Genomic DNA, 14,635 nt, shown 5'->3' on the forward strand with positions numbered 1-14,635 from the left:
GGAAAGTTTAGAGAAAGTAATTGAAGTTTGAGGAAAGTAAAAGCTTAATGGACTGATATAGTACTAACTGTTGGTGTTAATTTAGGAAGAATGTGCTTTCTAAGAGAGTCGCTCAATTGATTATGTAAATAAATCTTTGCAGATGACTGAGAAGGTCATGAAAAATGGTGGAGCATTGACAGAAGTGAGGGTATTAGGAAGGAGTCTCCTTATGAGGTAATGTGTGTTTCACTGTGTCTTAGTAATTCGAACTATTCATCTGATGCTACGGTGTCTAAGGTTTACTAGTCCAAACAAAGGGGGGAAAAAAGGAAGGATGAAGGAGAAAGAAAAATCTGTTCAACTCCTTTCAATTTATGCAGTATGTGTTTCTGCTGACCCTGGGCAATGAGTAATGCACCACGAATGTTTAGTCAGTTCTCCCATAATGCCCTCCAGACAGAGCTAAAGCAATGAAATTATCTGGTGTGCCAGGGTTGACACATAGAGCCCTTGACAATAAACATTAAATTAAATGTCTTGGCATGGAAGTCCTTGGAAATAAATGCTGAAATGAATATCTTTATCTTTTGAAGTAAAAGAGAAAAAGTGATACACTAGACACATAAAATTAATACCTACTATTTTTGTTAGTAACTTAAGAGGGATAACATGTAATTATTTTTTGATTTAAAGATTATTGTCTAGCTGAGTTGTAATACTCATCACTAGCAAAGTAGCAGTTGTGGTGGTAGTATTTGAATGAAATCTTGAAATGAACCAGTAGAGGTAGGATCCTAGATGTCAATTAAAATCAAAGTACTTTCCTGTGTGTGTGTGTGTGTATGTGTGTGTCTCACATTACTGGGGTGGGATTTTTCAGTAAATTAAGTTATATAGCCAGTGTACCCATAAAGGATAACTTAGAATAGACACAGCTTCACAGTTGAGTCACATTACCTGTGGTGTATCCATCAAGATGAGCTACGATGCTCTTGTTTCCTGACGGCCTCTTGACACAAGCTGTAATAAACATCTTTTTCTGTTTAAGTCATGTGAAATTCTCATAAATATTTATCAAAAAAGTAATATATATTCACATTAGAAACTTTAGAAAAATGTTTTAAATTCATGATGTGTACATTGTGAATGCTCAGAACCCTCCAGTGGGTTCCATGTCGCTCAGGATAAAATCCAAAATCATTATCATAGCTTTCCTACACGGTTTCAGCATAGAATCTCTCTCTGTACTAATTCCCTCTGGTCTTCTCAGAGCTTTTACTAACCTTCTGTCTATTTCTCAAACATACGAAGGCCACCCTTGCCTTTGCGTTTTGCTCTCGAAGTCCTTGTATGTGAAATGCCTGTTTCCCCGTTGTGTATCTACAGGGTTCAGGCATGTGCTCCATCAAGGTCTTTGTTATCTTAGCAGTGAGACCTTCCGTCCTCTACCTCCTGTATCCTACTTTATTAGTTTTCAATTTACTTAACTCTGGTTGGTATATTCTTATGTGTTTGATGGTCATTCCCCTGACCTCAGTTTCCTACTACCACACACAAATGCCAGGATGTAAAGTCTATGGAATCGAGGGTTTTTGAGGCTATCTGAGCTTCTTCCTAGGGAAATAAAAGTGCGTTCTTATTTTTCAAAGATTACAACATAAATTTTAATAGAACTATTTTTTTTCTCAAGCAGTCAATCTATTCAGTGAATCTTTGAGTACTCAAATCAATTGACTATAAGTAGGTGGGTTCTAGGCTTAATTTTCCATCTAACTTAGCAGTATTTTTTGAGGACAAGTATATTTCCATCATATATATATATATATATATATATATATATATATATGTGTGTGTGTGTATATACACATATATATGCTGTAATTATTTTTTATGTAATTATATATATATATATATATATATAGTCAAATGGTGTAATTAGAACTGTCCATTTAAGAAATAAGGTGAAAGTATACAAAATAATTTTCTCATCTTAGTATCACATCTTAGATCTTTCCAGGCTATCCTGTGACTCTTCATCATATCAATCTCTCTCTTTTTTAGTTTTTATTCAAATTCCAGCTGGTTATCATACAGTGAAGTATTAGTTTTAGATGTATAACACCTGTGATTCAACACTTCCATAAAACACCTGAGGCTCATCACAGCAAGTGCACTCCTTAATCCTCATCACCTGTTTCACCCACCTCCCCTCTGGTGACCATCAGTTTGTTCTGTATCTTAAGAGTCTGTTTCTTGGTTTGCCTCTCTTTTTTTTCCCCATAATTGTTTGTTTGTTTTTAAGATTTCATTTATTTATTTGAGAGACAGAGCACGTGAACATGAGCGGGGGTTGGGGGCGTGTGTGTGGAGGAGAGGGAGAAGAGCAGAGGGAGAAGGAGAAGCAGACTCTACCTGCTGAGCAGGGAGCTTGACATGGGGCTCGATCCTAGGACTTCAGGATCATGAGCTGAGCAGAAAGCAGACACTTAACTGCTTAACCAACTGAGCCATCCAGTAGCCCCATTTGTTTTGTTTCTTAAATTCCACATGTGTCTGAAATCATATAGTATTTGTCTTTCTCTGACTTATTTCACTTAGCATAATACATCATTCACATTTAATCTTTGTTAAATGCAGCAGTTACCACTATTTGACAGTTTTCTTCATTATTTATTATTTGTCTCCACCCACTAGCTGTAAGATCCATGAGAGCTGGGAGTTTATCTTTCCTACTCCATTATCTAGAAAACCTGGAATAGTGCCTGGTATACTAGCATGAAGTGGGTTTTCAATAAATGTGTTTGAATAGGTAGAGGAACTCTAATGTTTATTTTATCCAAATTAGACATAGTACTGTGAGGTCAAGATATTATCAGAGCCCTACTTACTTCTTCTTAAGCAATTTAGAATTTCATTGTGAAACATTTTTCACAAATAGATCTCACTTTGTGTTTGTATGAGTTATGATATGTGTTAAGACAGTGTATTTATAGGAGTTATTTATTTGAGCTAATGATAATGTATTTATGAGTTAAGATAATGCTGTCCATTGTACCAAACAAAACATAATGATTCAAACACAGTAGAAGTTTATTTCTCTTTTGCATAAAATCTAAAGCAAGTACTCTTGATTACTTAGTGGTTGGTTCCCTTCTAAGCAGTGTTTCAAGGATCCAGTCCCTCTGTTTTTGGCTCATCTAACCTTCAAAACCAAGCTTCTGTTGTCTTCCAGCAGAGACTATTTTGCTGCAAGGGAAGAGGTCATGACAGGTCTTAAGGCAGATTTTTATAAGTGAGGTGTGGAAATGGCATATGTCACTGGTGTTTGTCAGCTTGAACTCACTTGTGTGGGCACATACATCACTATAAGGGAGGTTCGGAAATGTCTAGCTCTGTTTCCCAGAACAGAGGATACCGATAAATAACTAGCCAGTCTCTGACATTTTATGTTATTTTGTTACATAGAAACCTTAGTACCATTGCACTTGGACGTATGGTAGCTTTAATGATCTTTAAAGAGTTAAAGATTACTTGTAGGTTAAAGTTTTTAATTCTGTGTGAGATTTTCTCCCCAAACCAACTGTTTATTTTTGTTCAAAAAGAAGGCAGCTTAGGGTTCTCCATAGATCCCCCTAGGAATCTTTTTTCCTTGACTTTAACCACTCATTTCCCTAACTCCATACTCCCTTGAGCGTTTTTACAGCTGGGATAACTAAGCATAATCCCTTTGGAGCTCATCAGAGTTGTTGTCTAATTGGTCACAGAAGTTGGTTTCTGGTATTACCAGCAACTTCTTTACCTCTCCAGAGACTGCTACTTCCATAGCACCAGTCCCACTTAGTCCTGGAAAACAAGACACCGAGGACTCAAGTTTTAGCAACTGCAGGAAACTGGCAGTTTTACCACATGGATAATCACAAATTTTGCTTAAAATTGTATTTATTGGGCTGTTTTTCACATTAGAAAATAAAGCTATTCTTAAGTTAGTGTACAGTTCCTTTAAGGCGTTTACTGTTTACATAAGGGAGAAGACAGGAGCAAAGATTGGGTTAGAATATTGCGCCAATGGGATCCCTGGGTGGCGCAGCGGTTTGGCGCCTGCCTTTGGCCCAGGGCACGATCCTGGAGACCCGGGATCGAATCCCATGTTGGGCTCCGGGTGCATGGAGCCTGCTTCTCTCTCTGCCTGTGTCTCTGCCTCTCTCTCTCTCTCTCTTTCTCTCTCTGTTGACTATCATAAATAAATAAAAATTAAAAAAAAAAAAAGAATATTGCACCAAATAACAAATATCTAGAGACAGGGTACCCTGGGCAGAGATTTTGGAGCCTCTTACCTGAGGGCTTTCAACAAGTCACTTGAGCTGTTTGCGCTTCTGTCTCTTTAGCAGCATCTGGGCTTTTTACAAATATTAGAACAAATTGGTGTCAAATATTGAGCTCCTTGCTCATTACATAGTACGTACCCACCCGCGCAATAATGGCAGTAATGGTTACTAACAGGAAAAGAAAATGCACAAAGGGGTTTGGGGTTTAAATAGGTGGAATGCTACTCAGAAGATGATGTTTAAATTACTGGACTGAGAGCCAGAAGCTGCCATGTATTTTATTGACAATTTCTTGGACTGAGTCATCTAGGCATTTTTTTTTAATTCCTTGGAGAAATGTGTGCTTTTCAGATGGGTGGTTATGGATGATTGCAAATAAATTGAAAAGAAGAACAGATTATATGTTATGTCGGGGAATGGGGTGGGGAGATGGAGCGAGGATGGAGTGGCTATCTCTTAAACCATCATAAGACAATGTTTCTTAATAGGCAACAGGATATTTCATTTGCCATGTACCATGATAATTAATCAACTACCTCGGTATTTCTGTGGAAAACTATATAGACGGTTTTATTTTAGGTCCCAGATAAACATTTTCATTTTGAAAAATATACAGCTTTCTTTCACATGAGAAATTTTCATTGGTTCTAATATTAATATTATAGAACTGCTCTCACTATGCCAGGTGTCTTCCTTTAGGATGATGAAATTCATTGACTAACTCATAACTAACTCTGTGTATATGTGTGCATAATTTTTTTCTGATTATCAAATGTTAGGGAAATTATATACCAGGCAGATTCAGTTTCTGCCAAAAATAACTACCAGAAAAGGAATTGCTCTCCTCACATATTTTATGAGGTTCTCTCAATTTATTTTACTTTTAAAAACAATTAAAAATACTCTTCAGTAAGGAACATAATGCAGAAATGACCTCAACCAGTGCTAGCTTGGAATGCTTTCCAGTGTCACACCATGGAACTGGCATAAGGGAGTTAAAGAAGCTTTGCATTTTATGCAGGTTTAATAATGATTCCTGGATGTGTGATCTCAAAGTTGCAAGTACTGAATATTACCATAATATTTTTAAAATGAGTTTATCACATAAATAGTAAATTATTTTATAAAGAACCTGTAAGATGAATGACAAGTCAACTTCACTAATGTACATTATCACACACAGATTCAAGAAAGTAATGTAACTCAAACAATTTATAGGGAACAAAAATTCTGCTAGGATGTGGATGTAATGTTTTAATAAATTGGTTTTATGAAAGTGAGAGTGAAAAATCATTGTAGATTAGTATTTTTCTGTATGATTTTAAAATTTGCACAAGAAATTATATTAATAGGGCTGCCCTGGTGGCTCAGTGGTTTAGCGCCGCCTTTGGCCCAGGGTGTGATCCTGGGGACCTGGGAACGGGTCCTGCATTGGGCTCCCTGCATGGAGCCTGCTTCTCCCTCTGCCTGTGTCTCTGCCTCTGTTGCTCTCTGTCTCTTGTGAATGGATAAATAAAATCTTAAAAAAAAAAAAGAAATTATATTAATAAATTGATATAAGCAGCCATTTGACCATTTCATCATTATCCATGGGAGTTTTCAAGTCAACTACTGAATTAATAAATACATTAAATTTAAAGTTTAAGTATGTGTGCTCTGGAGACCCATACAGCCGGAATGTTTCTTTACCACCTTTTCACTATATGATCTTGGTACAAATCACTTAACTTTTCCATGTCTTAGTTTCCTCCTATTTAAAATGGTCATAGCCACACCTACTTCATAAGATACTTGTAAGGATTAAATGACCTAATACATCTACAAGTGTTGGATCGGGGCCCAGCACAAAGGCACTGGTATCTGGTATACAAGTGTTCTTAGTATTGCCTTCTCTTTGAAAAACAATGGGCATAGCCTTACATTTTGAAATATTTTGAAATATATGGTACCTAAATTCTCATCATACTAGAGGATTCTACTTTTCTGTTTTGAAGGAAAGGTCATGTGGATTGCTTTCATTCAACATCTGGTAGAAAAGGCTTTCTAAAAGTATTTGCTTAAAAACATCAATTTACTAGTTTTGGTTATTTATTTTCCTCAACAGAGGATAATAACTGTTCTATTTGTGTACAAATGATCACTATTTCATAAATGTAGGAATTAAATTTTAGATAGATTATAATTTGCCCAACTGTAGCCAACGAAGTTTATGATTCATTTATGTCACTAACCCCCAAAAATGTGAGGGTGGCCTTTCTGCCCTGGGGTGAGGGCTAGGTTACTACCATATTTCAGTAGGTAATTCTAACAAGTAAAGGCTTATTTTTGGGCAGAAAGTCATGTGAAATAGTCATGTGTATAAGTTTATCTTAATAGCAAGTCCTCTCTATTACAGATTCCTCTAAAACATTGTTTTAATGTTTTAGTAACAAGAAATTTTTGAAAAATGCATGACTGAACTTGCACTTTGCTCCCGTGCAGTGGTGTTTCCATTCAGTCTGTCCTCTAGAGGCAGCATGCTCAGGATGGCAAGAGTATCATTGTGGTTAAAGCCATACCAGGTTTCAGCACATGTATCTGGGTCAAATATATGGAGGCTTCTGCAGTCAAATATCATAGACTACACACAAAAGCACAGACTCCCCAAGACATTATCACTTTGAGAGAATTCTTAGCTATGACAATTTGAATGTTTGTAAAAGAGAGAAATTGGACTATAAGCATATCATGATAATGAGGTTGTTTACTTCACAAAATTTAGTACAGTGTTCTAAGAGTGAGCTCCTCCATATAGACCTACGGTTTAATGTAATATATAGTCTTGGGGGAATATGTATCATAAGTAAACTACTATAATGGTAGTGGTAGGTATGACAGTGTTAAAAATAAGTCAGTTTTTTTTTTTTTCTTTTTTTCATTGTACTTGAAAAACATCTGACCCAAGGTGATGGAGAACCTTGACTAGAAAAATACCAGAGGGAATGACGAGGAAGAGAGAGGCATCAGTAAGGTAGATTTTGTAGTTCCCAATGATTAGTTCATTTAGTCATTGTGTTATAGTCATCTGATGGAAGAAACTAAGGTACACAGAAGTTAATTAACTTGTTCAAAGTTGCCTGAGTTAGGAAGAGGTTGAACAGATGATAATCTATATATGTTGACATGAAGCTTATATCTTTTGAACCTGGCAGGAACCTGGGAGAATGTTCTTGCAAATTATTTTTTTTTGTTCTTACAAATTATTAATTTTTGTTCCACCAGTAGACATACAGCACAAATCCTTCTAGACCCACTTCTGTAAAACATAGTCATATTAACATTAAAAGTGTCTCCGTGTGTTTTAATGAGAAATATAATTAGACCTATTCATTATTAAATTATCTCATGACACCTTTGGGAAAACTTTCATGTTTATGAATAAAAGAAATTGTGTACTGTGCAAATATCTTTCTCTTTGTTGGAATATTGATGGATGATGTAATCAAGAATAAGTATTGGATCTAGGCATATCATAAGGCAGTATAAGGGAAGCAGAAATTACTTCTGATGAATAATATCTGGGTATTCAAATGTTTACTCTTTTTGGTGTTTTTAAAGAAATATTATGATGGAGAGATATAAAAGTCGATCATATAAAGTGGCCTTTAAAATGGTCTACTAGGGATCCCTGGGTGGCGCAGCGGTTTGGCACCTGCCTTTGGCCCAGGGCGCGATCCTGGAGACCCGGGATCGAATCCCACGTCGGGCTCCCGGTGCATGGAGCCTGCTTCTCCCTCTGCCTGTGTCTCTGCCTCATTCTCTCTCTCTCTCTGTGACTATCACAAATAAATAAAAATTAAAAAAATAAAATAAAATGGTCTACTAAATAATATTTCTGCCTACTTAGTCTCTATGTAGAAACAGGTCAGAGAGTGTCCGGACTAGTAGTATCTGAATAAATCAGTAGTGAAAGTGTGTGTGTGTGTGTGTGTGTGTGTGTGTGTGTGTGTGTATACAGATGCAGAGGGGGTGAAAATATGAATTGCTTTTAAAACACAACTTGAATTCAAAAGTGGGTAAGGGAACGGTGTTTGTGGCTGGAACAGTAGAAATTCTGGATCTGGAAAGGACCTGTATCTTACACGGCATCCACATGTGGTAATTGTAATAGCTGACACACTTCTATCGTGATTTCTCTGTGCTAGGCCCTACCCTAAATGCTTTATTCCGGCTCATTCATTTAATCATCACAACACAGGTTTCCAATAAGTGATGAATGAGTAGAAAATATGAGAGATGTTATTTTCACTAACATCTCAGAGAAAGACAGGAAATGTGTCCAGTAACATACCAACTCTTCCTTGCAGAGCTTGAAAACATGATCATAAAGAACACTCACAAAACTCCAGTGATAGGAAGAAAACAATATTCATTTGGGTAAATTCTTAAGGAGTACATCTTAATATGAAGTTAGTTTAGGTCATTAAGTATGATATTTACTTTAGATAGTGTTACTCAAGGTAAACTGCCAGCGAAGATTACGTAGATCCCAACAATTACCCCAAACCTTGTGTGTTTTGTTGTAACTGTTTCTTGAAATAAACTCATTCTAAAGATTAGTTGGGAAATTTTTCAGTTAAAGAAATTTCAATGTTGGTGGCAGTATTCGTTTTTTTTGTTTGTTTGCTTTTTAACTCTTGGATTTCTCAGCAATCCTAAGCTAATAATAATGCATTGTGAAACATAAACTATTCCATTTCCATTACATGTCCAGTAATATACCTACTCTTCCTTGTAGAGCTTGAAAATGTGAGCATAAAGAAGTCTTTTCTGGGGAGAGAAGGAAAGAGAAGCTTCTACTACTTTATCACCACTTTAAGGAATTTTACTATTTCAACAAAGTATTTACTTCCTGATGTCAGAGATTCCAGGCACTCAAATTCATTGCATTTATGTTCAAAACAGAGTTCATATATTAACTAGTATATTTATAAATGCCAATCATTAGACTAATAAATCAAAGATTATCAAATGCCTTTCAAATTCATTGCATTTATGTTCAAAACAGAGTTCATATATTAACTAGTATATTTATAAATGCCAATCATTAGACTAATAAATCAAAGATTATCAAATGCCTTTCAATATGAGACTTAAATCTTTTAGATAGTACTTGTTTATAGCTAATTGTTGTAACATTCCTTTTTCTTCCAGAAGAGAAAATAAAATAAAATAAAATAAATAAGATAAGATAAAAAAGAGAAAACAAATTATTATATAATTGATACCCAGATTTTATGAAACTATGATTATTTTTGCTTATGTTCATTTTATGGCATTTAAGAATCTGATTTTAATAATCCCCTGTATTACGTATTTAATAGTTTTTGCCGTTAAACTATGGTTCAATCATTTGCCTAATGGTCATTTATTGCAGTTGTGATGCATAAGTACTGTATTTCTAGGAATATAGGTTGATTGATCCAGGAAAAAATTAAGCAGGAATATATTAATATATCAAATATTAAAAATATTTAATAAATATAAGAGATGCCTTTAAATTGTGTTCATCATTGTGAAATATATTGGTATTAAGATCAAAATGTATAAAATGTGTTAATTTCCCCCTTAGCTTAATTATTGTTTAGTTTTATTCAGGTAGTGACTGTATATAGTCCCAACTTCAAACATTTTTCTTATATTTTGAACAGTTTCTGTTATAAATGGTGGTTAGGATCACAAGATAATTCACAGCCTCATTTTAATCTGAAATTTAATGAAATAGGATACTGATAGTAATTTAAATAGGCATTGAGTCAAGCCTAGAAAAATTTGGAATAAATGAATCTTGTTGTCTTTGCCATATCGTGCCCTTTTTGGGTATTTTTTACTCAGACTATGAGTTACTGCCTCTCTGGGATTCTGTGTTAGCCTTGTTGACCTCAGGTTTAAACATGGGTGCCTGTACCCAGGTTTGTCCGCTGACTTCCAATCCCTATATAGTTCATTTGCCTCTTAAAGACCCACTGCCCCTAGATTAGTCTCAGGTCTCTATTCTTTTAAGAGTATTGTGACTGGCTGGGTCAGATCAGTGGATTTCAGACTCTTCCTTTATGGAAACAAATTCCATAACTTCTCCCATTCTGATACCTTGGCTGAGGTGTACTGTCAATAAAGTTTACTCATGATACTATTATCCCAATCTATGGAAAACATTTTTAAACTTTCTTAAACATGGCATCTGCTCTAATATAAAGAAATGTTCAGTTAAGACTAAATTATGTATGCATTTACTGAGTTTAATATAACATTATTTCATGCTGCCCTGCAAAAAATACAGGTGTGTGTGTTGGGGGGGATAAAAGCCATGTTTTTTTTTTTTTTTAAGTATGTTTGATTTATTTTTATATCATAGGTAACACCTGTTTCAATTACATTTTGGGTAGTAGACGTTACATTTGGAATAGGATATGTCTGATTCCCCAGCCCTAACAATCTGACTTAGCAGATACTCCATAAGTGTTTATAAAATAGAACTGAATTCTTAAGAGTGAAAATATTTTTTTTCTTTTTAAATACTCCTTGTGGTTCTCAGCCTAACAGCCATGTAATTCTGGTGTCTGCAGCTATAAGCTAGCATAGATGAATATATTGTGGCATATGAAGGCTGGATCCACGTGTATCCTACTAGATTCAGAGCTCTGCAGCTTAATGCTTTCCATACAGTGAGTACTTAGGAAGGATGACCAGCTGATGGATGCTGGAGAGGAGAGTCCTCTGAGACTTGAATAAATAAGTGTCTAGTGAGTAAAAATTCATTAGACAGTTTTATCCTCACTTGACAAATTTAAGTTAATTTAAAAAAAATCACACTGTGGCACATGCCAACTGGAGTCAGGTCTATCAAAAATAATCAATAGAAATCAATTTATTCTATAATTATATATATCGATTTATGCCTTTTAAAATCACTGAGCTGTTAAGTAATGTTTCCCCAGTTGACTTCTGTAGTGAGTGACTGAATTAAATGGAAATGTAGCTAGAATGATGAAGGATGTTTATCCTGGTTTTGGACATATTATTTTAACATCTGCTATCTATCACTTAACTAAACATGCTAAATCATAATCATTAGTACACCTTGGCAGATTTCTGTCTTCAAATTGTTCCCGAAGAAATCCTGCAAATATTTCACTGTTCTACGTTGTGAATAAATATATATAAATTCTCAGTTTAGTTATTCAGCTATCTATTCCTTGTAGGGGAATTGTTATTCTCCTAAATTTTATCTAAATATTTCATAGCATCTTCAATTATCAAGTTTTTAAAAAACAACACTCTTAGTGAGGTATGTCATGTTTGCAATGATTTCACACGTTTGAGTAAACATCTCACTTCTCTGAGCTCCTCCAACATATGTGCTTTTTGTCCATTTATTTGGCATCTAATCATATACCTCCTAATAACTTTAAGTGCTTTCTTTGTATACTTGTCTCTTATGAAGTCAAAAATATTTCTGTACAGACTGTATTTAATCTTATTAAGTATTATTAAATATCATAGTCTGTTTACTGAGTCAGATCGGAATATTTGTGGGATATAAATATTTTGCCTCATTGTTTGGAACTTTGAGGTATTAAAATTCATTGGTCTTTGTCATAAAACTGAATCACCTCCCTTGGGAAACTTATTCTAATCTGTGGAATGGTGTCTTGTTTTCAGAAGGGGGGAGAAGGGATGAAGGTCAAAGGAGAGAAGGGAAAGTTCTAAGATTAACTCTTACAAAGTTTTACATTAACATTCCTTATTATTATTCAACAGCTAACTAGGATCAATATGTAGGGAGGAAATGGAGAATGTTACCAGTATTGCATGTCAGCATATATTTTGAAGTGTCGTGTATATTACTAGCCAATAACATAATAAGTTGGATAGGATAAATAGTGCCCGTTTTTAATTCACAAGAACTGGTAATAACTTATAAGAGTGTAAGATTCTTATGGCAGTGGTTTTCTTAGTGTCTCATTCACTGACTAGCACATAGAGGAAAAAGTCTCAGTAAATATTTGTTGAATGGACAACTATATGGATGTTTTCTTTTTAAGATTTATTTGAGAGAGAGAGCAGGGGGTGGGACAGAGAGAAAGGGAGAGAGAGAATTCTTTTTTGTTTAAGCTATTTCTTGCTATAAAGTTGTGTTCGTCTGCTTGCTGAGGGCTGAGCCCTGAGCCCAATGCAGAGCTCAGTCCCAGGACCCTGAGATCACGACCCGAGCCAAAGTCAAGAGTCAGTTGTTTAACCAATTTAGCCACCCAGGCATCCTGTGGATAATTTTTCAATTTATTTTCTGTTTCATAGGGGAATGGTAGAAGCACTTGAGGGATACTTAGTGAATCTGTTCCATAGAAGTTCTTTTATTTAGGGTGTAAACATGAACAAATAGAAAATTGATATATATGTGTATGTGTATAGATAGGTAAATGTTGTCCATAACTTTCTCAATTTTAAGTTCTTTGAACGCATTCTTTTCTGTTTTCATAGAGCCTAGCATAGTTATTTGTATAACAATATATTTTGTCAATCCTAAGATGCTCTTTTTTTTTTTTTTTTTTGAGAGACAGAGAGGGCCTGTGAGCAGTGGAGGGGGTGAAGGAAGGGGGGCACAGAGTGGGAAGGAGAGAGAATCTTAAGCAGGCTCCATGCCTAGTGCCCCATGCAGGGCTGATCTCAGGATCCTGAGATCATGACCTGAGCCAAAATCAAGAGTCAGCCACTTAACTGAACCACCCATGTGCCCCTTTTCTTTACTTTTAAGTAGTATGTGGGGATATAAGAACCTCATTTCTCTTTTTTTGTTTAAGCTATTTCTTGTTATAAAGTTGTGTTTATGGTGGCTAACAAACAACAGTAGACTAATTTGCTCAGTGGTGTGTACTTTGAAAGTTGTCACTCACTGAATTAAGTGCTCACCCAAGTGAGCACCTTCAAACCCACCTCTTTAAGCATTGGATTTAGTATTAAGGTTTATTGAATGTCCATAAGCTTTAAAAATTTATTTTGTGACTTTTGATAAATAGAACACTATTTAGTAATTTGTGAACTTAAAAAATGAAAGATTTCTTAGTACTTTTGGGTAAATGGTATGGAGTAGAGTATAATAAAATTTTTCAATGTCTTAAGAGTTCTTGATTCAAATTGTAATCCTGTTTCTCCTGCTCCTTCCATAGCTTCCTGCAGATTTCACAAAACTACACCTTACTGATAGTCTCCACCCACAGGTGACGCACGTTTCTTCTAGCCATTCAGGATGTAGTATCACTAGTGATTCTGGAAGCAGCAGTCTTTCTGATATCTACCAGGTAAGAAGGTGTTTTCTTTGTCATTTGCTTCATTTTTATGTATTCTAAGGATTTTTTTTTATTCTTAATTGATAGGATCTATAAAGTAAATATATATGTGTATATTATATGTACATACAGGTACATAAAATGCTAATGTTATAGTAGATTTGTTTCAGGAAGTAGAACTACTGTCTAATTGTATTTGCCTCTGCTGTTACCAATTATCAGAATTTTAAATATTTAAAGTTTTAAATTTAAAGTTTGACTTTAAATATTTAAATTTGACCATAGACATACTAGGTTTATGATTATTTCTGGACTAGAACTCCAGGGGAAAACTGCAGAATTATGCTAAATAGTAAGTTTTTCTTATTAAAATCTTGTGATTATTATAATTAGATCATTGGATTATTTTTCTTGCATTTTTAATTATGTATAGATTTAGTTATGTATATAAAATAAATTTTTATGATACTGATGGAGAGAAAAGAAATGAGAACTATGGAATTCCAAAAATGTTTTAAAAGCCAAATAATTTTAATTGTAAAGGGAGAGTTCATTGGCTTAGAATATGCATATTTAGGAAAGGTGACTAAAATAATGCAAAAAAGGCCCGTTTGTGAAGAGGTCTTTAAATAAATTCTAATATGGGATTTTGGATGGCTTCAAATAAAAAGAGCATAGTACTCATTTTACAAGGCATAATTCTTGACTTCTTAGGAATTGTGATAGGAGATGACCATAGAAGTACCTGTCCTTAGAAACATTATAGTGTTTCAGGATCACTGAAATATTCAGGCAGTGATAAGTTTCTATTAAAAAAAAAAAAAAAAGGTAAAAGTAACTAAACAATTAGAATGCCATCAGGGCAAAACATACTTAAGTTCTAAATTTAGTAGATCTTAGAGAATTAGTTTTAAGAAAGTAATAGGTACACAACTTTGTAGAGAGCTTACTGACTAATGATCAGTAGACAGAAATTAATTATTTGCAGATTCTTGGCTTATT

The 14,635-nt window shown here is 34.8% G+C and overlaps 1 protein-coding gene across 18 annotated transcripts in view; it reads left to right on the top strand.

Annotated features, from left to right (window-relative positions):
• RAPGEF2 (Rap guanine nucleotide exchange factor 2) overlaps nt 1–14,635 on the top strand; it is a 242,043-nt gene that overhangs the window by 175,280 nt on the left and 52,128 nt on the right. For all 18 annotated transcript variants that reach the window (XM_072773789.1, XM_072773792.1, XM_072773794.1 and 15 more), the window contains one exon: nt 13,514–13,645. In XM_072773789.1, coding sequence (XP_072629890.1) covers nt 13,514–13,645 — 132 coding nt within the window. The remainder of the gene's footprint in view (nt 1–13,513; nt 13,646–14,635) is intronic.

This window comes from Canis lupus, chromosome 13 (genome assembly GCF_048164855.1).
Source record: "Canis lupus baileyi chromosome 13, mCanLup2.hap1, whole genome shotgun sequence".
NCBI lineage: Eukaryota > Metazoa > Chordata > Mammalia > Carnivora > Canidae > Canis > Canis lupus.